Source organism: Xenopus laevis, chromosome 7S, assembly GCF_017654675.1.
Source record: "Xenopus laevis strain J_2021 chromosome 7S, Xenopus_laevis_v10.1, whole genome shotgun sequence".
NCBI classification, from domain to species: Eukaryota; Metazoa; Chordata; class Amphibia; order Anura; family Pipidae; genus Xenopus; species Xenopus laevis.
Window position 1 is genome coordinate 50,528,356 of NC_054384.1, and position 27,803 is coordinate 50,556,158.

Here is a 27,803-nt window from a genome sequence, read left to right on the forward strand (position 1 = left end):
GCTATAACCACATATGACTTTTATATATATATATATATATATATATATATATATATATATATATATATATATATATATATATATTTGAAACACGTATTTGAATAACGTATTTGTTATTAACTGCTATTTTATGTAAAGTTTTATATTTAACTACTGTGGTTTTATTTTTTAAAGGTTTTTTTTCTGTCTTGGGTGCTAAACAGCAACGTTTGGTGTGCTAGTGTGCTTACAGCAAGTTTGTCACAACCTGCTTTACTTTGCAGTTAGTTTTCCCTCAGTTTGAGGGGGTGGGGTTTGATTAGTTGCACCTGAACAGACTGTATAAATAGAACCACTGGGACTCCAGTGGAGCTTGCTCTAGTGTTAGCTTCTCTTAAGTGTTTGCTCTTTAAGTGGGGGATCTGTAAGTGGAGTTACAAATACAGAAGTTAAGTGGGGGATCTGTAAGTGGAGTTACAAATACAGAAGTTAAGTGGGGGATCTGTAAGTGGAGTTACAAATACAGGAGTTTCAAACTAAAGGAGGTTTTTTTTCCCTGTTTTGATCTGTAACTGGGATAATGAGTGCTTGCAAGATTGAAGGTCTGACACAGTCTGCCATATGTATGCAGATTTGGAACAAAAAATCCAAAATTCTTACCTCTGTGGTGGTTGTGAGCAAATTGCCACTTTGGAGGCTCAAGTTAGAGCACTAGAGCAACAAATTGCAACACTGCGGTCAATCTTGAAAGGAGTCTTTTGCTCACTGAGCAGGACCTAGCGGGGTCAGATAGTTTGGGGGGAACAGAACAGCAGCAGGATGTTGAGGCAGTTAGCTGGGTGACAGTTCGAAAATCGAAGGAAAAGGAAAATGGAGGCTGATCCGGAGCTTATACATCGCAACAAATTTGCCAGATTGTGTGAAGATGATGGGAGTATGAACTCTGGATTGGCAATTCTAGATGGGGCTGATCTCTCTAACAGCCGGGAGACCAGTTTCTCTAGTAGTGGTGGGGAGGAGAGTAGAGTCAGGCCTAAGCAGATTGTGGTTGTAGGTGACTCAGTTATTAGGAAAGTGGATAGGGTAATTTGTCGTCCGGTTCGCTACAACCGAACAGTTTGCTGTCTACCTGGTACCAGGGTTCCGCATGTGGTTGATCGGATAGACAAATTATTGGGTGGGGCTGGGCATGACAAAATAAATGGTAGATGGAAGACCTTAAAGAGTGTTTTCAGGGATCTAGGCTCTAAGATCAAGGAAAGGTCTTCCAATGTCATCTTTTCTGAAATTTTGCCTGTGTCACGTGCAAGTTTAGGAAAACAGCGGGCGTTTAGGGAGCTAAATGTGTGGCTCAAGTCTTGGTGTAGGAAGGAAGGATTTGGGTTCCTACAGCACTGGGCTGATTTTTCCTTGGGGTACAACCTATACAGTTACCTTTAGCAAGTAAGGGAATACAGGGTTATGGGAAATAGCTCATAGTCCAAGTTGATCCAGGGACTAGTCCGATTGCCATTTTGGAGTCAGGAAGGAATTTTTCCCCCTCTAAGGCAAATTGGAGAGGCTTCAGATGGGTTTTTTGCCTTCCTCTGGATCAACTGGCAGATAGGTAGTTAATAAAAAAAAAAAAGGTTGAACTCGATGGACATGTGTCTTTTTTCAACCTTACTTACTATGTTACTATGTTACTATGTTTGCACCTTAATGGAAGGGGGTCCACGGTGCTAGGGGAAAGAATGGCTAAGAGGTTGGAGGAGTGTGTAAACTAGGCATGGGGGGGGTGAGATAAAGAATTATGGGGAAGCTAGGGTAGACGGGGCAGTGGGGTTAGTAAGGAGTGATGGGGCATACAGTTTACCAGCTAATTAGGTCCCTCTGTTACAAGGAAAACACAATAATACTAACTTAACATATAATTCTCCACTAAGTAATGCAAATTTCAAAAGTAAAAATAGTAACCTAGGCTGTATGCTGGCAAATGCATGGAGTTTGTCAGGTAAAATGGGAGACCTAGAATTAATTGCATGCTCTATATATAATTGGTATCACTGAGACCTGGTGGGATGAAACATGTGACTGGATTGTGAATTTAAATGGTTACACCCTTTTTAGGAGGGACAGAGGGATTAAAAAGGGTGGAGGAGTGTGTTTGTATGTAAAGCCTGAATTAAATTAAATTAAATTTAACCATGTGCTAAAGAAATAACCATAGCTGGCCTTGGTGAGGGTGTAGAATCCCTCTGGGTAGAGATTTTGACTGGGCAAAAGGTAACAAAAAGAATTATCATTGGTGTATGCTATAAACCACCTTGTAGAAGTGTCGAGTATGAAGCCCAGCTACTCTTGCAGATACAAGCGGCTTCACAGCTGGGTCAAGTTGTTGCTATGGGTGACTTCAATTATCCAGACATTGACTGGGGTAATGGGGTTGATACGACAGAAAAAGCTAGTAGGTTTGTAAATATGCTGAATGACAACTTTTTATTCCAGCTCGTTCAAGAACCTACTAGGAATAACTCTCTTTTGGACCTTGTAATAACTAATAATACTGAACTCATTTCTAACATTTGTGTGGGTGAGCATTTAGGAAATAGTGATCATAACATGGTCTCCTTTGAGATTCTGTTGCAGAAGCAATTCTATAAGGGAGTAACTAAAACACTAAATTTCAGACGTGCAAACGTTGACAGGATAAGGGCATCTCTGCAACATATTAAGTGGGAAATGCTTTTCACAGGGTTAAACACAGAACAAAAATGGGAAGTCTTTAAAATGCTGCTTAAAGGAAAACTATACCCCCCAAACAATGTAGGTCTCTATTAAAAGATACTGAGTAAAACCGCTCATGTGTAAAACCCTGCTTCATGTAAATGAACCATTATCATAATAATATACTTTTTTAGTAGTTTGTGCCATTGGGTAATTATAAATAGAAAATTGCCATTTTAAAAAATAAGGGCCGCCTCCTGAGATCGTAAGATTCACTCTGCACACATACAAACCACATGTTAGGTCACATGAGCCAATTAACAGACAGAGTTCTGACTTTTGCTTCCTCACTTCTTCCTGTTACAGTATTTCTGGTCAGGTGATCTCTGAGGCAGCACAGATAGAGTCACGAAATGATGGTTCAAGGCAAGAGATGTAAAAGGGCAATATTTATGTAAATATATATTCCAGTTTGGTAAGATTCTTTAATATGTCATTCAATTTGATATAAACTATCTGTTGCTTAAGTATTCATTTTGGGGGTATAGTTTTCCTTTAATAAATATACTTTTCAGTATATTCCACTTGTAAGCAAGGAACGCCGTTGCAAAGCAAATCCTTTTTGGTTCAATAGAAGCATTGGTGTTGAGGTGCTTTTAAGGCTTTCAAGTTAGTTTGGACAGCCAAATCATTTATAAGGTACAAGGAGGCCAAAGCAAGCTAAGATTGCTACAGAAAAGGATATTGCAGCAAGCAGTAAGAGATATCCAAAAAAAAATTTAAATATGTTAATAGTAAAAAAATGAAGCAGGAATGGGTGGGACCCTTACTATCAGAGGGGGGTCAGCTGGTTGATGAAAACAAAATAAAAGCGCAGATTTTGAACTCATATTTTTCATTTGTCTACACAAATGAGGAACCAGTAAGTAAAGGTTTCCTTTTTAATAGTCCCAATTCTAGTAATACAACTAATGATTCATGGTTCACACATGAAAAAATTCAAAAGAGACTAGAACATGTTAAGATTAACAAAGGTCCGGGGCCAGATGGTATTCATCCCAGGGTAATTGGCAGCTTAGCTCTGTGATTGCCAAACCTCTTTACTTAATTTTTCAGGATTCATTGAGATCTGGCATAGTGCCGAGAGACTGGCGAATTGCTAATGTGGTGCCTCTATTCAAAAAAGGATCCCGTTCTCAGCCTCAAAACTATAGGCCAGTTAGTCTGACGTCAGTGGTAGGAAAGCTTTTCGAAGGGTTAATAAAGGATAAGATACTGGACTTCATAGCAAATCATAATACTATGAGTTTGTGCCAGCATGGTTTTATGCGTAATAGATCTTGCCAGACTAACTTAATTTCTTTTTATGAGAAGGTAAGTAGAGACCTGGGATGGCAGTGGATGTTATTTACTTAGACTTTGCTAAAGCATTTGATACAGTGCCACACAAAAGGTTACTGTTTAAATTAAGGAATGTTGGCCTGGAACATAGTATTTGTACCTGGATAGAGAACTGACAAAAAGATAGACTACAAAGAGTGGCGGTAAATGGAACATTTTCTAATTGGACTAGTGTTGTTAGTGGAGTACCGCAGGGCTCTGTACTAGGTCCCTTGCTTTTCAACTTGTTTATTAATGACCTGGAGGAGAGCATTGAAAGTACTGTTTTTATTTTTGCAGATGATACTAAATTGTGCAGAACTGTAGGTTCCATGCAGGATGCTGCCACTTTGCAGAGTAATTTGTCTAAATTGGAAAACTGGGCAGCAAACTGGAAAATGAAGTTCAATGTTGATAAATGCAAGGTTATGCACTTTGACAAATATACACGTAAATGCAAGTTATACACTAAATGGCAGTGTGTTGGGAGTTTCCTTAACCCTTTCCCTGCCAGCCGTTTTGTCCTAGATGCGAACATCTACTGCCAAGCAGTTTTTAGATATTTTGCACTCTTTCACTTTAAGGGCCTTTCCTGGGGCGGTCTTTTAGTTTACCCAGTAAAACAATATATTGTTTTTTTCAGGACAACCTGAACTTTCAAAATATGCAGGAATTTTGGTGTAATTCTACTTCTGTAAAAAAATATTGGCTTCTAAGTGTCCAATAAAATGAAAAAAATCATGTTTCACAAAGAACAATCACATATATCAGAAACATCATTTACTTTATGTATGAGAACACAGCCTATTTGGAAAGGTCTATGTCTCCTGAATGCGGCAATACCAAATATATATCGTTTTATGGAGATTTCTCACTTGTATAGATCAAAATCTACAAGCAGTACACAACCAAATTTCCAAAGCACCGCTCCCCAAACGGCATACTTCTGCTTTCAAGGCCAAACATTCCACTAACAGTAGGTTTACCCTAGAAAACTACCCATTATTAGAAAGAACAGATTCTGGTGAATCAAAAATGGGTAAATATATCGTTGTACTCCAAACTACCAAGTTGCAATTGTTTATAAAGTTATAATGTTTTATAGAAATTGGTGAATTTTTTGAAAAATTACCTCAAAGCTTCCAATCTACAGAATCATATCTCCCACAAATCATTAGGTATCAATGTAAAACACCCAAATATGAAAGCCTGGGGTCCGCTGAACAATTTGATGCCCAATATATATAGGTGTACCCAAACATGTGGCATATAGGGGCCCTAAAATGTAGACACCTCATTTGAACTATCAGTTCTGTAATTCCAGATACTGCAAAATCAACACATTTGCATTGTTTTGGGGGGGGTAAAAGTAGAAAAAAGTAAGTTCACCCCAGAAAACCATATATTTTCGGAAAGTACACATTCCCACGAATCTAAATTGGGTATGCATGTCTTTGTACTACAAAGTACCAAGCTGCAAATCATTCCTAAATGTGGTGATTTCGGTGACATTTCCAAAAATCACCTCAAAATTTCTACCCTGCAGCATCGTATTACCCACATACTTTTAGGTATCAAGAGAAATCACCCCAAATATGAAAGCCTAGGGTCCACTGAACAGTTTGATGCCCAACATGTATAGGTGTACCCAAGCACGTGGCATACAGAGGCCCCAAAAGCAAGACCCCCATATGGTCTGTCATTTCAGGTACAGCAAAATCAAGACATTTACATAGTTTTGGGGGGGTCAAAAGTAGAAAAAAGTAAGTTCACCCCAGAAATCCATATATTTTCGGAAAGTACACATTCCCACGAATCTAAATTGGGTATGCATGTCTTTGTACTACAAAGTACCAAGCTGCAAATCATTCCTAAATGTGGTGATTTCGGTGACATTTCCAAAAATCACCTCAAAATTTCTACCCTGCAGCATCGTATTACCCACATACTTTTAGGTATCAAGAGAAATCACCCCAAATATGAAAGCCTAGGGTCCTCTGAACAGTTTGATGCCCAATATGTATAGGTGTACCCAAGCATGTGGCGTATAGGGGCCCCAAAACGAAGACCCCCATATGGTCTGTCATTTCAGGTACTGCAAAATCAACACATTTACATCGTTTTGGGGGGGGGGGGGCAAAAAAAGGAAAAAGTAGGTTCACCCCAGAAAACCATATATTTTCATAAGTACACATTCCCACAAATCTAAATTGGGTATGCATGTCTTTGTACTCCAAAGTACCAAACCGCAAACCATTCCTAAATTTGGTGATTTTGGCGACATTTCCAAAAATCACCTCAAAATTTCTACCTTGCAGCATCGTATTACCCACATACTTTTAGGTATCAAGAGAAATCACCCCAAATATGAAAGCCTAGGGTCCCCTGAACAGTTTGATGCCAAATATGTATAGGTGTACCTAAGCATGTGGCATATAAGGGCCCTAAAATTAAGACCCCCCCCCCATATGGTCTGTCATTTCAGGTACTGCAAAATCAACACATTTACATTGTTTGGGGGGGGGGCAAAAGTAGAAAAGGGTAAGTTCACCCCAGAAAACCTTATATTTTCTGAAAGTACACATTCCCACGAATCTAAATTGGGTATGCATGTCTTTGTACTACAAAGTACCAAGCTGCAAATCATTCCTAAATGTGGTGATTTCGGTGACATTTCCAAAAATCACCTCAAAATTTCTACCCTGCAGCATCGTATTACCCACATACTTTTAGGTATCAAGAGAAATCACCCCAAATATGAAAGCTTAGGGTCCTCTGAACAGTTTGATGCCCAATATGTATAGGTGTACCTAAGCATGTGGCATATAGGGGCCCCAAAAGAAGACCCCCATATAGTCTGTCATTTCAGATACTGCAAAATCAACACATTTACATTGTTTTGAGGGGGGCAAATGTAGAAAAAAGTAAGTTCACCCCAGAAAACCATATATTTTTGGAAAGTACACATTCCCACAAACCCAAATTGGGTATACATGTCCTTGTACTCCAAAGTACCAAGTCGCAAGTCTTTCCTAAATTTGGCGATAAAAGCAACGGTTTTTACATTTTTGAAAATCGCCTAAAAATATTGCAATTGGCCGCATTTATCTCACCCAATATCTTGCATACAATTGTAAAATAACATAAATATTGATGCCAAGGGACTACTGAACAGTTTGATGCCCAATATGCATAGATACACCAAGGCAGCTGGCATGTGCAGACCCCAAATAAAAATAGTGCATATGAGTTTTCTCCGCTGCCGATTCGCCTTCTGTGAACATAGACCCTTGACTTCATATTATGTGCCTCAAGACCCTCCTAACAGCAAAGACCCCCCCAAAACCATATGTTTTTGGAAAGTACACATTCTGACGAATCCAACAAAGATAGACGTCTTTCTACACCAAACTACCAAACTGCAAAGCTTTTCTAAACTTAGAGGTTTTTACAACATTTCTGAAAATTGCCTAAAAATGCTGCAGTTTGCCACATTTTTCGCACACAATGTTTTACGTACAAAGAAAAATCACCCTAAATATGGACGTCAGAGGTCTGATGAATAGCTTGATGCCCAATATGCATAGATTTACCAAAGTATGTGGTGTGTACGGACCCCAAATGAAAAACATGCATATGAATTTTCACACTAGCCAACTAAGCTGCTGAAAACAGTACCCCAACTTTGTGTTGTGTTGTAAGACCCCCAAACTGTAAAAAGCCCCCAGAACAGCATACATTTTTGGAAAGTACATATTCTGACGGATCAAACAAAGTAAAATCTATCTTTCTATACCAAAGCACCAAACAGCAAAACTATACTAAAGATACATAAGGAAAAATAATGCAGGGATAAAATTGCAATAAAACCACAAAAATTGTGTAAATCAATGAAATAACAAAATTACTGATCCAACAGCATAATTAGTGGCCAAAATCGATTACCCAATAGTCATGCTGCCAAAACAAATGGTTTTTAGGGGTAAAAAAACACAAATTAGTAAAATGAAAAAGTAAAAAAAAAAAAAAATCCCTCTTTGTGAGTTTTTTGTGTATACATGTGTATACACTTCTAAAAGTGGTGTGACAGTGTGTATATAAGTGTGAAATAAGTGTACATAACTTTCCAAAAAAAAAAAAAAAATCTTTACTAAAATGATTGTGTAACTGTGTACAGATCTATACAATGTAGTGTAGTGTGTATTTAGCGTTTGTGTAGTGTGTAATTTATCAAATAAAGTCCACTTACCATTGCTGGAGCAGGAGAGAGAGTCTAATCTTCTTTCAGCAGCGTGTGTGATGAGTCACTGCAGCCAGGAAGTGCGTGGGCGTCGCCAGAGAAGCAGAGAGCAGAAGGAAGACGGAGGAGCTGGTAAGTTGCTTCTTTCTGCGATTTTAGGTCGATCCTGCAACAATCCTGTTGCAGGACCGACATGACAGCCCCCCAGCCTTGTTGCCCAGGGGGCTGTCAGCACTGCTAAGTCTCTGCAGAGGCGGCTAAAGCCGCTGATGCAGAGTACAGCATGTTAAACTGCAAGAACGTACAATGTACGTGCTTGGCAGTTAAAGCCCTTGCCTGCCAGAACGTACAGCGTACGTGCTTGGCAGGCAAAGGGTTAAATGAGAAGGATATAGGGGTCTTTGTAGATAACAAGTTGTCTAATTCTGGGCAGTGTCATTCTGTGGCTACTAAAGCAAATAAAGTTCTGTCTTGCATAAAAAAGGCCATTAACTCAAGGGATGAAAACATAATTATGCCTCTTTATAGGTCCCTGGTAAGGCCTCATCTGGAGTATGCAGTGCAGTTTTGGACTCCAGTCCTTAAGAGGGATATAAATGAGCTGGAGAGAGTGCAGAGACGTGCAACTAAATTGGTTAGAGGGATGGAAGACTTAAAGGGGACATATAGCATACTTTTGAACTTAGACTTAATCAATCCCTTTTGTAATAAAATTGAATAACACGTTTTGTTTCATATACCTTTTGGGTCCATAGGTGGGAGGCGCTGGTTATTGCTGTCACGTCAATCACGCAGGGTTGTTTGAGCTTGTACCCGCCCAGCTTCTCCTCTGCACGAGCAGACGGAATGAGCAGCTTCCAGCATCCTCCTCCTTCAGCAAACAGTGAGTGAAGGAGAAACGAATGCTTTACAAACGGGTTCATATCCGTCTCTCATATTCCCTGCGACTATTACCCCCTGTCACAGACTAAATCCCTGCAGACCGGGCTTTGGATGCACATTTGCACAGCTATGGGATAATTGGGAAGGACAGTGAGTCACAGACGCTGTGCACGTAAGGCATTCTCTGGCCCCTGTATGAATAAAGGAGAGCGCTAGAAGGAATCCAGCCGAATCTGCCATGTAATATAAATGGGCAGTAAGAGTAGAAGAGTAGAAGGGCTGGTAGTAGTTGCTGCTAGTTTCGGGGAGAGTAGGGCAAGTGATGGGGCAGGAAATCGGGTGACATTCCCCAAGGTGCCTCTGCACTGCTCCTCCATCTCCCTTGTTTGCTGAGGTGCCGCTCAGCATCTCCGTGCGCCCGACTCTGTGGCACAAACACCTTGTTTGCCGAGGAGCCACTGAGCACTGGGACGCATCTCCCTGTGTCCGACCTCGATGCACAAACACCTTGTCTGGTGAGGAGCCGCCGATGAGTGCTGGGATGTTACAAGGGCAGGGAAGAGGTTTGTGTCAGCGCTACAGGGTCTGTGACCCAAGCTGTGTGTGACTGACAGAAGATAGACTGTCATCCAGGGCACAGTGATTTAAATGCGCTCATTTCAACTGAGAAACATGCGTTTATTTACAGAAACACACCAATATTTGTATTTGTGCTGAATTTGCTTGAAGGCAGTGTATCCCCTATGGAAACTACTGGTTAATATGGTTACTGTTTCCTGGGCCACACTTGTGCCTCATGTCTCGTTAATGTGTCCATAATGTTCAGAGAGACCTGGTATGAACAGTCCCTCTGCCCCCAACCCTGCCAAGGTAAGCAAGGGGTGGGGAGAGAGCACTACAATTCAGCAGACCCTATGGTCTGGGGGCTCCCATAACCACAGGGCTAACTGTATATGTAGTTATGGCACTTTTCATGAAAATGTTAAAAGTGACACATAGCATAACTAACACCCTCCAATCGTGTATGCAATAATTAATTAATTATGGTGCTGGTCTCACTGTGGGCTAAAAATCTTCAAAGATAACCCCTTTTTTAGAGCTTTCTATAGATCTGTTCTGGGCTCTGTTCAAGTTTCAAATGAGGGGTGGGTGGGGCCTTTCAGTCCTTGCAGCAGAAAGGGAGATGGGAGGGGTTATCCAGCTACAGCTCAGGAGTTCAGCCTGTCAGTCAGTGATGTGACCATTTCCTGTGAGAGAATGAACAGACACTCCCACTCTTCATTTCAGCCTAGCTTCTGACCTGAGAGGTTCTCATTGCAGCTCTGATGTAATGACACTTTTAGCAGGTAAAATGCATTCAAAACATTTTTTTTTCTGCATCATTATATTGTTTGAGGAAAGATTAATCACATATCTGAATACTAGCAAGCAAATCTGGCACATACACCAAAATACTTAGCGGGGTAATGTTATGAAACTAGTCTAGTGACCAATAGCTACTAATCGGCTGTTTTATTTACCAGCTGGTTGTTTTAAAGCAAGGATCTGTTTTGTTTCTATGGGATCCTACAACTGGCAAAATGTTGGGTAATTTATTGCATTACCGTTAAAGCTGTGATTGTTGTAAAAGATGGCTCTCAACACATTACTGCTGATATTTCAGGTTTCATTGTTATCAATTGGTCAGACTGATCGCAATGATTTGCATTGTTTCAGAGGCATCTATCATATTAACCTTAATATTGGGTTTGATAAAGGAGATGGATGCCTCCTAAATGTTACGGTTCTGTGCCACTAGATGTAGTTTTAGATATTGCTAAGCTCACCAATGTGTTCCTTCCTTTTAAGAATGTACCAGATTGTTGATTTGTTTCTGTTTTCTCAGCCTGATAGCTTTACGTACATTGACAGCTCTTTGGAGCTTTATTTTGAGACTTCCCCACAACAGTTTCCAAATGCTAATTCCACATTTGGAATCAACTTTAGCCCTTTCTACTTAATTGTTAATGAAAAATTGAGGGGACTGTCTGCACCTGTCCATGGAACATGTTCTCCGACAATTCTCCTTCTACAGGAATCAGTGTTAAAACAGCATATTTGGCAATGTTAATGTACAGTAACATTTTGTTTCACAATCTTTTTAAACATAATTGAAAAGTAATGTGACATGTACAAAGTTTGGACACCCTAGTGAGTTAGTTAGTATTTAGTAACAACCCTTCTATATCACAGATCACATCTTATATAAATGGCATCAAAACGTCAATCAGTTTTCTTTTGTTTGAAGTTCACTTTAAATTTTTGCATTTTTGAGATTTCCAGTTAAGTCAGGGGCCTATGAGAGCTGTTTTAAAATCTCCAGCTTGCTTTTCTTCAAGTAGCTCATGGTGGCTTTTTGAGGTATGTTTAGGATCATTGTTTCTGTTTCATATTGGCATCCAGAATTTGCAACCCATTCTTCCCTTTTCTAATACAATGTTTTTTGTACCAATTGGCTGCCACGCTACCCCAAAAGAATAATGAATGTTTAAGGGCAATGATACTTAAGATTAGTCGCCATGCAATCTCCTCCAAATGCTTTCCCAGCAGCTAACATTCAAATCACTGCTGGGGAAACTTTGGGCTGCAGCGGAAAGCACCACATGTATCTCCAGCGACAATTCGCATGTTAGCCACTGGGAAAGAATTTAAAGGAGATTAGCTGCCAAAGAGATCAAAATGTTTAGAGTGGTTGCCTTTGCCTTTGTGTCCAGCATAGGACCTTTTTTTTTTAATTTTGGTCTTTCAGATCTTTCAGTGAAATTCACAGTTCCCCTTCAGGGAGTACTAAACCCTCAAATTTGCCTAGCATATATGCATTTTATATACTGTAATTAATACAGTAGCCTAAAGGTTCAGTTTCTCTAAATTATTAATCCATGCCTTCAAAGTTGTCCCAAGAATTTACCATCTTGATTTTTATTAGCGATTGTCTACATTATCAAGCAGAAAATGAAGTTCACCTATAATTAAAGGAAAAACAATTATCCCCCATTTAGACATGAGCTCATTTATTTGAGTTGAAATTCCAGAAATAAATATAAATGTATCTTTCTCTACTCTGCTTTGTTATTGGTTCCTTTCAGCCTCTTGAATTAATTGTGTTTGTGTAGGACAAAAAGATAGTGGTGCTCATTTATCAACACTGGGCAAATTTGCCTATGGGCAGTTACCAATAGCAATCAATAAGTGATTAGCTTTTTAAAGCCAGCTGCAAGTAGGAAAATAAATGCAGCAATTTGGTTGCCATGAGTTACTGCCACTGGGCAAATTTGCCCAGTGTTGATAAATGATCCCCATCGTGTATGCAATTTTTCTACATAAGCCAACTGAATAAGATCATGTCAAAGGGCTTTTCTCTTTAAAGAGCAGTTCACTGTAAAAATAAAACTGGGTAAATAGACTGTGTGAAATAAAATGTATTTCTAATGTAGTTCGTAAAGCAGGAACTTGGGTTCTGGTGATTGGATTAGACATCCAGTCAATCTAGCCTTTATAAATTAAATGTTTGGCTAATTAACTATATAAAAACATGTTTTACATTACTATTTCTTTTAAGCCAATGCTATAGTGCTGATTTTTATGCAAATTGCACTAATTTCTGAGGTAACATAATGAGAAACTAAACTGATCAGAGGCATAGATCGTCACTGATAAAGGGCTATGGTTGTCTGGAACTGATAAAGAATTCACAGAAATAATTTGCTGCATTTGTTAATCTTTTAGTCCTGCCTTTTCTTGCTGATATTACATACAGTGAAATTGCAATCTGGAAGAATTTTGCAATGTCTTTATAGTCTTCTGCTGCTTTGTACGCCTCATTTAGCATAATTTTGTGATTCTCACTCTTGCTTAGAGGAGCCAATGGTTGTTAAGGGACCAAAGTAATAACTTTTAAGGTCTAATGAGGCAATTATAGTCAGGGACCTTTGTTCCCATGTAAAATAAAATCTAAATGTGAATTACCATTTGGAAATATTCTGTTTTTTTTTTTTTTTTTTTTAAATTTACTGCACTGCAATGTGTGATACCACTGACTAGATTAATAGCTTTTTAATGCTGACCATCTAGACATCTACAATATACTCCATTAACAAAGCTGCATTTGGGGGGGTTACATGGAGCAATGCCCCCTGGGCCCCTGTGGCAGAGGACGCTCCAAGAAACTAAAGTTTGAAAGAGTTGTGAAAGGGCCGGGCAGGGCCTTGCAAGAAAGGTTGGGTGCATTGTTGGTAGATTCCACCCTGCTAGGTTCTGCTAACTAAGTAGTATAGGGCTATGTAATTCCTGATGGCAGCCCAGTCTATTAATGTCATTGTTTTCTTTTAAAGGGGAAAGTGCAAGGCAACATAGGAACTATTTGCTAGAACAGATATAGGATCCCTTATCTGGAAACCTGATATCCAGAAAGCTCCAAATTACGGAATGTTTTCCATAGACTTCATTTTATCCAAATAATCCAAATGTTTATACATGATTTCCTTTTTCTCTGTAATAATAAAACAGTAGCTTGTACTTGATCCCAACTAAGATATAATAAATCCTTATTGGAAGCAAAACCAGCCTATTGGGTTTATTCAATGTTTAAATGAATTTCTAGTAGACATAAGGCATGAAGACCCAAATTACGGAAAGATTCGTTATCCAGAAAACCCCAGGTCCTGAGCATTCTGGAAAAAAGCAGTTTTCCACGGTATTTACAATTGTTGGCTAATACAGATCCTTTCAGTTCAATTTTATCTCCATTTTTAAGATTTTTACAGTATATAAATTGACCAATCTTACACCAGTGGTTTCAATTGATTGAACTGTCCTGTCTTAGTGCTAAATTTTGGACAAAAATGGTAATAGACCTGGTTGCTTAGCAATCGTATCCAACATTGCTATGTGTTTTGTCAGTTTACAGGCAATTTGAGGCTTTTTTTTTTTAACAGTTTTTGTTTTATTGATTTCCAAACCAAAAGAAAAATAGGGGGGGGGTACAGAAGAAAGAGGGGGGGTTGTCAGGTACATCTTCAAAAGACAATTACCATTTATTACATTATATCTGTCACATAAACTTCACCGCCGGTACACTTTATGTTCATTTACCCTGTTTGGTAATGCATCTGGGTAACTTAACTATCAGGAAGAACCTCAATGTCAGGGGTACACAAACTTTCTGTAATGGGTCTCGGGAAGTAGCCTCTGTCCACTCGTCCCATATTTTCTCATATTTTCCTGGGCAGCCCCTAGCAAGGTAGGTCATCTGTATTAGTGGGAGTTGTTTATTAATTATGTCTAGCCAAAACTGGCGGGATGGGGCGTTTGGTGTCAGCCATTTCATAAGTATTGCTTTCCTAGCATAGAATAACAAGGATCTCCATAAGTCCCTTTTTGCATTTAAGGGAATAGTCTCATCGATTATACCTAGGAGGCACACCTGTGGCGACATTATTTTGGGGAAAGTAGTTTTCCTGTTCCTTACACATGGCAGTGGGCCACAATGGGTTAATCCCTCCCACCATGCAATGGGACAGGAAATACAACATAAAAACCCTGCTTCCGCCCCCTGGCCGCCATCTTTTTTTCCTCCTGTCGCTCACCCCGCTAGTTCCAGATGGGTACCTCTCCCCTTCTGATGTCCCAGGACCGAGATGTTTTCTTGTGGGTGTCCTTGGGAAAGTCGAGTAGGCTTGGGCCATGTGTGCCACCGGTGCTGTAAGTCGCAAAAGCCTATTCAGGCACCATGCGCGATAAGACGCCGAGTATTCAGCCTCCAAGATGGCGCCGGCGTGCTGACGCTGCAACCCGGAAGTGACACGCTTGGCAAAATGGCGCCTGAGGCCTGGCGCCCAAACTTAAAAGAGGCGCTTCCTCTCCCCCGGTTGGCTGCAGATCTGGTAAGGTGTTTCTGTGCCGTTTGTGCTGTCAGGAGGGTACTGTTGTAAGTATATGTTTTTCCTGACTACTACTGCTGAGCCTGCAGGGATCCTCCTTGGACAGGTATTTATAATTTGCATTGGATCTTTAGGTTGGTCTTCACTTCATATTGGATAACTGCTGGAGTGTATCCCTATCTGCATGATGAGCTCTAGAAGATCTCACTCAGGCTCAAGGGGGTGAGTGTTCCTTTGAGAGGTGAACACGGGATCAAACTGTATTAAAGGAGAAGTAAAAAAAAAAAAAAAAAGGTTTATTTCGCTTAATTTAGTAATGGTGGCTTTTTCTCTTAATAGGAGTTCTCCAACCAGAGAAGGAAGTAGGAGGAAAACGGCCAGGAGAGATTGTGCCTCATGTTCAAGCTATGCTCTTCCAGATAAAAGATTGTGCGCTAAATGCCTGCAGGAAGCTTCTGGAGTGATTCCAACACAAGCTCCTGACATGATGAATTGGATGAAGGAAACAATTAACCAATCAGTAACTTCCATGATGTCGCAAGTTACGGATAATGTGTTGAAAAGCTTAGGTCAGACCACAAGTAGATCTTCCTCTGCAGGGGGCAGAAGTAGCCCGGATAGGCCTACTCCAGTTAGAACGGAATCTTCCAGGACTTGGTCAAACTCGGAAGGGGAAATCTCTGATCAGGATACAGTTGATGATGGGGAATCTTCATTCAATACTGACATGGTAGAACCTCTTATTAAAGCAATTAGGAAAACTTTGGATTTAGAAGATTCAAACAAATCTCCAGTTAAGCAAGATAGAATGTTTAAATCTGCTGCAAAAAAGAATCATTTATTCCCAGTCCACGATGTCATCAAGTCAACTATCCAGTCTGAATGGGAGAATCCTGACAGAAAGCAAGTAGTTCCTAGAAAGTTTAAAAAACTATTTCCCTTCCCAGAGGATGTGTCTAAGCCGTGGGAGAATTCTCCTAAAGTAGATGCGGCCATCACGAGGGTTGCCAGGAAAACTACCCTTCCGATAGATGGAGTATCCCTTAAGGATACAATGGAAAGGCGACAAGATGGGGCATTGAAAAGAGTCTATATGGCAGGCGGTGCAGCATGTAAGGCAGCAATTGCGATTACCTCGGTCACTAGGGCCAATAAGATATGGCTTCAGGAACTGGAAGAAGCAATTAAGGCGGGCACTGACAGAGATAAACTGATTGAATTGCTTCAGGACGTGAAAGTCGCAAATGAATTTGCTGCAGAGGCGTCTCTGGAATCAATAAAACTGGCAGCTAGATCTATGGGTCTATCCGTTGTGGCGAGAAGAGGATTATGGTTGAGACAATGGCATGCGGATTCCCAGTCTAAGCATAATTTATGCAGTCTTCCATTCAAGGGAAACCTCTTGTTTGGTTCAGACCTGGATCAAATTATTTCTAAAGCATCGGCAGGGAAGTCTTCCTTTCTGCCGCAAGAGCGTAGGGACAAAAGAAACCCAGCTAGGAACTTCAAGGGTTCTTTCAGAGATACCAGGCAGTACAAGTCCGGGAAATCTTTTTCTGGACAATGGAAGAACAGAAACCAGTCCTTTCAGGCTAAAAGGAGAGATTGGGGCCCCAATGTTAAATCCGAGAAGCCTAGAGCATGAAGGTGTTGGAGTCCCATTGCACGTAGGAGGAAGGTTGTCCAGATTCAGTGCAATGTGGGCTCGAGTTTGCCCGGACAAATGGGTTTTAGACGTAATCACGAGAGGATACAAACTAAAGCTGCAAAACAAACTTCCTCACCATTTCATTTCTTCGGACAAGCAAAGATCCGCAAAGAACTCTTCAGTTCTAAGACCAATCATTCGGGAATTACTGAAAAGCAAAGTAATAACAAAAGTTCCTCAAGAACAAGAATTTTTGGGGACATACTCCCATCTGTTTCTCAGAAGAAAACAGAACGGAGAATTCAGGGTTATCCTCAACCTCAGAAGAGTGAACAAACAATTGAAAGTCCCTTCTTTCAAGATGGAAACTCTAAAATCAATCACTCAATGTGTGGATCCAGGCGATTGGCTAGTGAAGCTAGATATAAAAGACGCCTATTGGCACATTCCAGTGAGAAGATCTCACAGAAAATTTCTACGGTTCAAAATCCTGAACGAGCATTACCAGTATGCCGTCCTTCCATTTGGGCTAGCTACAGCTCCCAGGTTGTTCACAAAAATTCTAGCACCCATCATAGCAAATCTAAGGCTCCAGGGTGTTCAGCTGTTCGCTTATTTAGACGACATCCTGATCAAAGCCCGGTCGAAAGAGGTTCTCGAAGCTCATCTGACGGAAGTGTCAGGTTATCTGACAAAACTGGGATGGATAGTGAACTGGGAGAAAAGCATCACAATTCCAGCCCAACGGCTAGAGTTCCTGGGAGTAATCATCGACACAGAGAATTTCAATCTCAGTCTCCCAGAAAGAAGGATTCAGGATATCAAAAACTCGGTAAACAAGTTCCAAGCCAAAACTATGTGGACAGCAGTAAGCTGCCAAAGAATTTTAGGAAAATTGATTTCCACGATAGATTGTGTGAAGTGGGCCCAAATTCACACCAGGATGTTACAATACGAATTCCTGACCAAATGGGATCACAATTACCTCCGACCTCACCAACGAATCCGGTTGCAGCCGAATACAGTCCAGTCTCTGAATTGGTGGACAAAAGTTGGAAACCTTCGACACCCAGTATCTTTGAGTCAGCCACAAGGGATAGTGCTAACCACAGATGCCAGCAAGTGGGGCTGGGGGGCCCACACACTGGGGTTCGAGGTTCAGGGCAGGTGGGATCCATCGGAAGTCCCCAAATCTTCCAATTGGAAGGAGTTGAAGGCAGTGTTCCTAGGGCTGTTAACTTTCGAGAGTCACCTCCTAAACAAGGCAGTTCTGATAAGATCAGACAATATGACTTCAGTCAGATACCTGAACAGGCAAGGAGGGACGAGATCAAGAGGTCTATTGGACTTGACCATACATATTTTTTCATGGGCGGAAAAGAACTTGAAGGAATTGAAGGCGGACTACATTCCGGGAGTTCAGAATGTGAAAGCGGACAGACTGAGCAGAGCCATGCCCCAAGCTGGGGAATGGGAACTCCATCAATCAGCCTTCAAGGTAATCCTGAAGAAATGGGGTCCATTCTGCCTCGATCTTATGGCAACCAGAGTGAACTCGAAATTACCAAAGTATGTCTCCTGGACAGCAGATCAAGGTGCTTGGATGACGGACGCGTTTTCCATCCAGTGGAGATTCCGCAGAGCATATATATTCCCTCCTGTGCCTTTGATCCCAAGAGTTCTGAAAAAAATAAAAGAGGATCATGCGGAAATAGTTCTTGTAGCACCGTGGTGGCCAAAAAGGCCTTGGTTCTCACAACTACTTCTACTATCCAAGGATTTTCCTCTCAGACTCCCCAATTGGCAGGATCTGATGACACAGGGCGAGGTTATTCATCCTCACCCGGACAGATGGGCCTTGACGGCGTGGCTCTTGAGAGGTTGAACCTCTCCTCCTTTGGCCTTTCAGAGGCCTCCGTGTCTACACTATTGGCAGCAAGGAAAACGAACACCTTACAGAAATATTTCATCACTTGGGAAAAATTTGGCAAGTGGTGTGAGGAAATTCAAGTCAATCCACTCAATGCTTCAGAAGTTCAGCTTGTGGAGTTTTTACAGAAAGGTTTGGAACTTAAACTAAGCATTTCCACCCTGAGGGGTCAGGTGACAGCCATTTCCCATTTCTCTAAAGTGGCATGGTCTCAAAATACTCTGGTTAAGAAATTTTTCCAAGGAGCCAAAAAACTTGCGCCTGTCATTAGACCTCAGATCCCTCCATGGGATCTAGGTCTGGTCTTGAACGCGCTCACCAGAGAACCTTTTGAACCCATAGAGGACATTCCATTAAAGATGTTAAACTTGAAAATGTGTTTCTTATTGGCAATTACCTCTGCAAGAAGAGTCGGGGAACTCCAAGCTCTTTCTATCCAGGAAGGGAAACTTACCTTTCTGCAGGATAAGGTGGTCCTCAAAACAGCAGATAGGTTCATCCCCAAGGTGGTGTCTGAATTCCATACCACACGACATTATTCTTCCCACTTTTTTCCCTGATCCAAAATCCGACTCAGAGCATCAATGGCACAAGCTGGATGTTGTTAGATGTCTGAAAACCTACCTGGACAGAGTTCGGCCAATAAGATCTTCGGACTCCCTCTTGGTGATTCCTCAAGGAAAGAAAGCTGGGGCTCAACCATCTAAATCCACAATAGCAGGTTGGATCAAGGAATGCATTCAGAAAGCTTACATGTTAAAATCCAGCACAGTACCCTCGACTATTAAGGCACATTCAACCAGAGGGATGGCGACATCCTGGGCTTTCCATGCAGGTGTCACTTCAGAAGAAATCTGCAAAGCTGCAGTGTGGTCCTCCTTTCATACATTTCTCAACCATTACAAATTCGATGTTTTTGTTAACAAACCAGTTGCTTTCGGCACTACGGTGCTGAGTTCTGTATTAAATTCTGTCTAAAATCTAACTTCTCCCTCCCTCGTTTATGTTGGGTTCTTTGGTATATCCCATTGTGGCCCACTGCCATGTGTAAGGAACAGGAATAGGGAAAATCATATCATACTTACCGAGATTTTCCTTTCCTGGACTGGAACATGGCAGTGGGCACGGCTTCCCACCCTCTATTGGGGGAGACTCCAGGAGTTCAAAGATGGCGGCCAGGGGGCGGAAGCAGGGTTTTTATGTTGTATTTCCTGTCCCATTGCATGGTGGGAGGGATTAACCCATTGTGGCCCACTGCCATGTTCCAGTCCAGGAAAGGAAAATCTCGGTAAGTATGATATGATTTTCCCTATTCTCTTGTACATATGTCATTATTTTGTCCCAATACTTATGGATTTTCGGACAATCCCACATCATATGTAAGTATCCCGCCTCCCTCAGTTGACATTTGGGGCAGTGTGCCCTCTCCATATCTCCCATTCGGCTTAGTCTAAGAGGTGTTATGTGCAACCGGTGTAACACCTTAAACTGGATAAGTCTGTCCCTTGTTGCGATTAGATATTGATATGCTTTAGAGGTACCTTCTTCCCATTCTTCCAAGGTTAAGCTAGGGATATCTTGTTGCCAGACTGTATATGCCTGAGCAAATGGGGAAGGGAATGTGGAGAGCAGGTTCCCATACACTTTAGTCACCATCTTTTTTTGGATTGGGGATTTGAGGGTCTCCAGCACAGGGGGCACCTCTATTTCCACTTTAGTGGATAAGAATTGCGCTACAAATGCGTGTCTGAATTGTAAGTAGTTTATTTGGCTAATTTGTATCCCGGGCCTAGTCTGTAGCATTTGGTCTCTATTAAGCAGCTGTCCCTCCGGTGCTGCCTCTCCAAGTGTCTTTATCCCTATGCTCGGCCATCTCATATATTGTAGAAGTTGCCGGAAATGGGGTAGGTGTGAGTTGCCCCATAGTGGTAAGTCAGGTGAGAGCAGCGGGTTGCTGAGATGGCTAGCTCGCATTACCGCTGTCCAGGCCTTATGGGGAGTAGCTAATATTGGGTGTTTTACTTGCAGATCCTTCAATTTCCGATATGGTATATGTCTTAACGACTCTACTGAACCCGCTAGGGTGGCTTGTAGCTGTAGGTTGGGATTGTTTGGGTCTGGTGTTAGCCACCAGCCAATATAGAAAAGTTGGGAAGCTAGGAAGTAGCCTTGTAGATCTGGAAATCCCAGTCCTCCTTCATTTATCGGAGTTTTCAATTTGGATTTCGCAAATCTCGGTGACTTGTTCCCCCATATGAAAGATGTCTGAATCTGCTCTATTTTAGTAAATACTGCTTTGGGTAAATATATGGGAGAGTTGTGGAGTATATATAAATATTTGGGCAGAAAAACCATCTTTATGAGGTTTATTCTGCCCCATATTGTTAGGGGTAGGTTTACCCGTTGCTTCAGTTTAGTTGTCATGTTTTCGGTGATCGGGGTGAGGTTTAGTTCCTCATACTTGGAGCTATCCTTTGTGATTTTAATACCCAGGTACTTGAATTCATTTACCCACTTCAGTGGTGTTGGGGGATAATCACCAGGCACCAAACTTTCATCTACTGGGAAAACATTCGATTTCTCCCAATTTATTTGTAATCCTGAGTATCTTCCAAATTCTTTTGTTATTGCTAGTACAGCCTGTAGGGAGGGCCCAGGATCATTCAAATATAGCAGCACGTCGTCCGCATATAGGGAAATACGTTCCTCCACTCTCCCCAATTGCATTCCCATAATATTGTGGGCCGTGCGTACTAGGATGGCTAACGGCTCTATTGCCAGTGCAAATAATAGTGGTGAGAGGGGGCAACCCTGCCGGGTGCCCCGGCTTAGCTGGAAACTGCCTGACATCATATTATTGACATTAATACGTGCCGTAGGCTTTTGGTATAAAAGACCTACCCATTTGAATTTGAGGCTTTTTAACAAATCTGGGTGTATAAATTATCATATAGTGAATAAAGTACCCCCTCTTGTAAAATATAAGGATATTATAAGTTACGAAGGAGTTTCATGACCATATATAAACATTAGGCCGAAGGGCGAGTGTTTTTATACAGGTCATGGAACTCCGAGGTAACTTCTAATATCCTCATATTTTACAACTGGGGGTACTTTATTTATTATAATACACAAATTTCAGTGAGTCATGTGACAGAAATGACATCAGAACTCGCCATTTATAACTGATGACATCAGAACTCACCGTTTATAAGGATATCATTTACAAGATATTCATAGCTTTTGTGTATTATATAGTGGATAATGTTCCCCCTACTGTAATTTATAAAGATATTATGTTACCGAGGAGTTATGTGACCATATAAAAGCACGAGGCCGAAGGCCGAGTGCTTTTAACAGGTCACATAACTCCGAGGTGACTTCTAATATCTTTATAAATTATAGCAGGGGGTACATTATGCATTATAATCTACAATTTCTAGGTGCAGTGTCGTGATTCCTAAAGATGTCTGACTTTGCTTTATGAACTATAAAATTAGTCTGTTTTGCTTCTGTCCCATTTCCTGTTTAATAGTACCTGTAGTTGAATTGCTAGTTTTTTCTCCCCTTGCCTTCTTGTCTGCCATGGGTAACATCATAGGAGAAAGGCCAGGGAAGGAGGGAGATTGAAGGTGGGAGGGGGAACAAGAGTTGAGAGAGAGAGAGAGAGAGGTTATGCAAAAACTGGGAGGGACTGTGGAAAAGAAGGGGGGGCAAGAACAGAGAGAGACCATGTGAGGGGGAGGGAGATCGAAGAGGGGGCCTAGACAGAGTGAAAATGGAGAGGCAGGTAGCGAAACTTGAGACGGGGTGCGAGAGAGATAATGGGAATAGGAAAGAGAGAGCAGTAATGCATCATAGGATGAGGGAGCAGACGTGGATGTGCGGGGGCCGGAGTGAGACATGAGACTGAAGCAATGAGGGCCAGTATCTGAGGAGTGAGAAAGGTTCCATGCCTAGGGGATAGAGGGCTTTGTTTTGTTCGCTTCCATCTATTCCGCAAGACCCCCTTAATCCCAGCCTATCTCAAATGTGCCCAGGAACAACCTCTGCGCTGATCATTCCCCCAATTATTTTCTTTTGGAGCACCAGCCTTTCTGCTGCTGCTATTAGAGAGCCTGCCCTGCCTGCATTGCTATTGCATTAGAAGCAGCAGCAGCAGGGCTATTTGGGAGCCCGAGCACTGTCAGGCTGCAGCAGTCACTCTGCACTAAACAAGCGGCGGCGCTGCTCCTAACAGGAGGGGGAAGGAATCTGCGCCATATAAGGTGAAAACCCAGCCTCCTTAGATGTCACGTCTAACAGCACAGCTCCCAGGAAAGGAGGAGCGTTCTGCGCTGCGTGTGCTGCTTACCGTAAGTACCGGTAACATTTATTCCTGGCAGTCAGATGGGAGTGCGGGCAAGAGTGGAGGTACAGTACAGCTGCAGGGAGACGGAAGTACTGAGCAGTGGCGGAAGTGCAGACCCAAATAAACGGCGTGTTCTGACGTCAGAACGCGCCGTTGATAAGGATATAATTTACTGTCTGGTCCTATTGGGAAATGACCAGACTGTAGATTATACATTTATAATGATCTAATGATATAATAAATTATAAATTATTATAAATTATATTGCTCTTTAATGCACGGAGTGTTCCCATGCAGATTATTCTAAGCCCATAAATATGCCATGTCATATTGGAGTTGACATGAGCAACTGAAGAATAATTCATATTTTGAGACAAAGGTTAAAGGTGGGCTTAGAAGTTTACATAAAGGTTTGCTTTTGGAAAAAGGCGAGAAAATGTACTGCAAGAAGGATCTAGAATGGCTGCCAGCTATGGGATGAGTGAAAAAAGTAATGAAATACACAGCCCTCTCTATGTTATCTGTTGGTAGCCCCTTTGTTAAGCTTTTTCTGCAACTGTATTAACAAAAATGGGAAGTCTTTAAAATTCTGCTTAATAAATATATTTGTCAGTATATTCCACTTGTAAGCAAGGAACGTCGTTACAAAGCAAAACCTTTTTGGTTCAATAGAAGCGTTGGTGTTGAGGTGGGTAAGAAAAGACGTGCTTTTAAGGCTTTCAAGTTAGCTAGTACAGCCGAAACATTTATAAGGTACCCAGAGGCCAATAAATCATGCAAAGAAGCTATAAGGCAAGCTAAAATTGATATAGAAAAGGATATTGCAGCAAGCAGTAAAAAAAATCCAAAATATGTTAATAGTAAAAAAATGAAGCAGGAAGGGGTGGGACTCTTACAATCAGAGGGGGGTCAGCTGGTTGATGAAAACAAAATAAAAGCGCAGATTCTGAACTCATATTTTTCATCTGTCTACACAAATGAGGAACCAGTAAGTGAAGGTTTCCTTCTTAACAGTACCAATTCTAGTAATATAACTAATGGTGCATGGTTCACACATGATGAAATTCAAAAGAGACTAGAACATGTTAAGATTAACAAAGGTCCGGGGCCAGATGGTATTCATCCCAGGGTAATTAGCGATCTTAGCACTGTGATTGCCAAACCTCTTTACTTAATTTTTCAGGATTCATTGAGATCTGGCATAGTGCCGAGAGACTGGCGAATTGCTAATGTGGTGCCTCTATTCAAAAAAGGATCCCGTTCTCAGCCTCAAAACTATAGGCCAGTTAGTCTGACGTCAGTGATAGGAAAGCTTTTCGAAGGGTTAATAAAGGATAAGATACTGGACTTCATAGCAAATCATAATACTATGAGTTTGTGCCTGCATGGTTTTATGCGTAATAGATCTTGCCAGACTAACTTAATTTCTTTTTATGAGAAGGTAAGTAGAGACCTCGATTCAGGGATGGCAGTGGATGTGATTTACTTAGACTTTGCTAAAGCATTTGATACAGTGCCACACAAAAGGTTACTGTTTAAATTAAGGAATGTTGGCCTGGAACATAGTATTTGTACCTGGATAGAGAACTGGCTAAAAGATAGACTACAAAGAGTGGTGGTAAATGGAACATTTTCTAATTGGACCAGTGTTGTTAGTGGAGTACCGCAGGGCTCTGTACTAGGTCCCTTGCTTTTCAACTTGTTTATTAATGATCTGGAGGTGGGCATTGAAAGTACTGTTTCTATTTTTGCAGATGATACTAAATTGTGCAGAACTGTAGGTTCTATGCAGGATGCTGCCACTTTGCAGAGTGATTTGTCTAAATTGGAAAACTGGGCAGCAAACTGGAAAATGAGGTTCAATGTTGATAAATACAAGGTTATGCACTTTGCAAAAATAATATAAATGCAAGTTATACACTAAATGGCAGTGTGTTGGGAGTTTCCTTAAATGAGAAGGATCTAGGGGTCTTTGTAGATAACACGTTGTCTAATTCTGGGCAGTGTCATTCTGTGGCTACTAAAGCAAATAAAGTTCTGTCTTGCATAAAAAAGGGCATTAACTCAAGAGATGAAAACATATTTATGCCTCTTTATAGGTCCCTGGTAAGGCCTCATCCGGAGTATGCAGTGCAGTTTTGGACTCCAGTCCTTAAGAGGGATATAAATGAGCTGGAGAGAGTGCAGAGACGTGCAACTAAATTGGTTAGAGGGATGGAAGACTTAAATTATGTGGGTAGACTGTCAAGGTTAGGGTTGTTTTCTCTGGAAAAAAGGCGCTTGCGAGGGGACATGATTACACTTTACAAGTACATTAGAGGACATTATAGAGTATAGACAAATAGCAGGGGACCTTTTTACCCATAAAGTGGATCACTGTACCAGAGGCCACCTCTTTAGACTAGAAGAAAAGAACTTTCATTTGAAGCAACGTAGGGGGTTCTTCACAGTCAGGACAGTGAGGTTGTGGAATGCACTGCCGGGTGATGTTGTGATGGCTGATTCAGTTAATGCCTTTAAGAATGGCTTGGATGATTTTTTGGACAGACATAATATCAAAGGCTATTGTGATACTAAGTTCTATAGTTAGTATAGGTATGGGTATATAGAATTTAATTAAAAGTAGGGAGGGGTATGTGTATGGATGCTGGGTTTTCATTTGGAGGGGTTGAACTTGATGGACTTTGTCTTTTTTCAACCCAATTTAGCTATGTAACAAGTGGCCCCTATTTTGTTAATTCCCTTGCATTTTGTTTTCAGTTGACATTTGGTCAGTGGGTTGCATCTTGGGAGAGATGATCAAAGGTGGTGTGTTATTCCCCGGCACAGACCGTATCCTTCCCATTGGCATCTAGGGACCATCATCACCTCCCTATCAAGCTGCTGCTGACACACTCATACTTTACAGCCTGTTTTAGGGCTTCAAGGCAGTTATATAATATCGTTTGGTACCATATCATAGTCTAAATGATTTAGTTCTCTTCAAATTAAAATTAAAGCCATTTGGCCATTGAGGAAATTTAATCCAATATGCCCAGGGCACATGTAATATTGGCTCTGCTGCTCTTGGCCCAACATGTGATAACCGGCATTTTGGCCCAATTGCCACCATGTTTAGTTACATGCAGGCAGAAGCTGCTTGTCAGTGCAGCTATAGGGAGCTGCAGAAGGCAGCAGATCCACTTCTCCCATGGTGGCTAAAAGCAGTAGTGCCAACTCTCTGTGTGCCCAGGGCCTTAAGTGGCTTGTGCCTTCTGTTAATTTTAGTCTACTAAGTTAAAGGGATAGTGACACGTTCCAGGTTATAACAGGAATAGTCACTATGCCTATATAAACTCAAATGTTGTTCATGTTTTCGAATGCACATACCCCTTCTCCCCAATAATAAATTACTTGTTGAGGTGTTGGTCAAAACATTGCTCCGCTCCCAAATGCGAGTAATTCAGGAAGCTACTCTCCCGTGTCAAAGATTACCCATTAGAAAATAAGCAATACTAGGGTTTATGTAGCTATAGTGACCCGTTGCTTTTAAAAATTAAAATATGTTACAATCCCATTAATGCATTGCATTGTAATGCTCCACTGACATATTGGGCAATTTGAAAATTTGCTGTAGATATTTACAAAGTAAAATAATATTTAGATAAAACAAATGGTCACAAATTATGTGCTTTATAGATTTCGCCAATGTTGCCATGTGGTAGAATGGTTACTACTACATGAGCTTTTATCACACAGACTTAAAGGGGAACTATCACAAAGAAAAAAAACAATAAAGTTTATCTTCACTATCCCTCTCGCAGCATCTGTTTTTCTTCATTCTGTACTCTTGCAGCAGTTGGGTGACATTCATTGACAGTTAGATCCAATATATCTTATGGGGGCTTCCTTTTCTAGAAGATGAATTTGAACTCACTCAAATAACTGATTGCAGTACAAACAAAATCTCGCACAATAACTGCCTTTTGCATAAATTCTGCATGTAGAGAGACATTATGGTGATTTTAATAGAGTGAGCTCTAATAAATCTTCTAGGGAAAAGGAGTGCCCCTATAAGATATATTGGATCTAACTGTCAATGACTATCTGACACCCAACTGCTGCAAGAATTTGACACCCAACTCCTGCATGAAGAGAGAATGAAGAGAAACATGCTCAGAGAGGGGTAGTGAAGATAAACTTGATGATTTTATAAAGGGTACTTAATTATGTTATTGATTATATTTAGAAAACTTCTTATTTCAGTATGCTGAAGCTTATATTACATTTTAATTTTTACATTAGTTTCATTTTAACATAAATAAGAATAAAATGATTTCCCGATTCCCAGTTTAGCATGTCTAATTTTCGAATAATATGCTCTTTTCCCTCTTGTGAAAACTAAAATAATTTATTTTACTTGAAAATAAATGTTACTGATCATGGCTCCTTCAAAGCAATGGTTCATACCAATGGAGCAGCATCAAACACATTTTTTTTTTTAAAAAACTTGAAATCAACATCTGCATTGCATTATTACTTACATAGGTTATACTTACATAGGTTTGGAAATCTTAAATGGTCCCCCAACATTTTTAAAATGGCAGAAGGGCTTATTTACTAATGCAAGTGCAAACAACAAATTGTGTACAAAAGTTATGTGTGCCTATACATGATCCTTGCTTTTACCTTGCAAAGGTGCAAACTACAAAATTGGCTTGTACCTGATAAATAGCATGCATTTTAACTTGCATTCACACCTGCAAAAAATAAAAACATCCAGAGACGTG

At 40.8% G+C, this 27,803-nt stretch overlaps 1 protein-coding gene across 11 annotated transcripts in view; it reads left to right on the forward strand.

Annotated features, from left to right (window-relative positions):
- Window positions 1-27,803, forward strand: part of mapk8.S (mitogen-activated protein kinase 8 S homeolog) — an 84,597-nt gene that overhangs the window by 39,804 nt on the left and 16,990 nt on the right. For 7 of the 11 annotated variants that reach the window (XM_041571229.1, XM_041571226.1, XM_041571228.1 and 4 more), the window contains 2 exons: window positions 8,354-8,437; window positions 25,795-25,866. The exons of 2 other annotated variants lie outside the window; for them this stretch is intronic. In XM_041571229.1, the coding sequence (XP_041427163.1) occupies window positions 8,354-8,437; window positions 25,795-25,866 (156 nt within the window). Of the gene's footprint in view, window positions 1-8,353; window positions 8,438-9,060; window positions 9,189-25,794; window positions 25,867-27,803 lie in introns of those variants that run through there. 2 more of the 11 variants (XR_005963008.1, XM_041571231.1) reach the window with 2 other exon arrangements.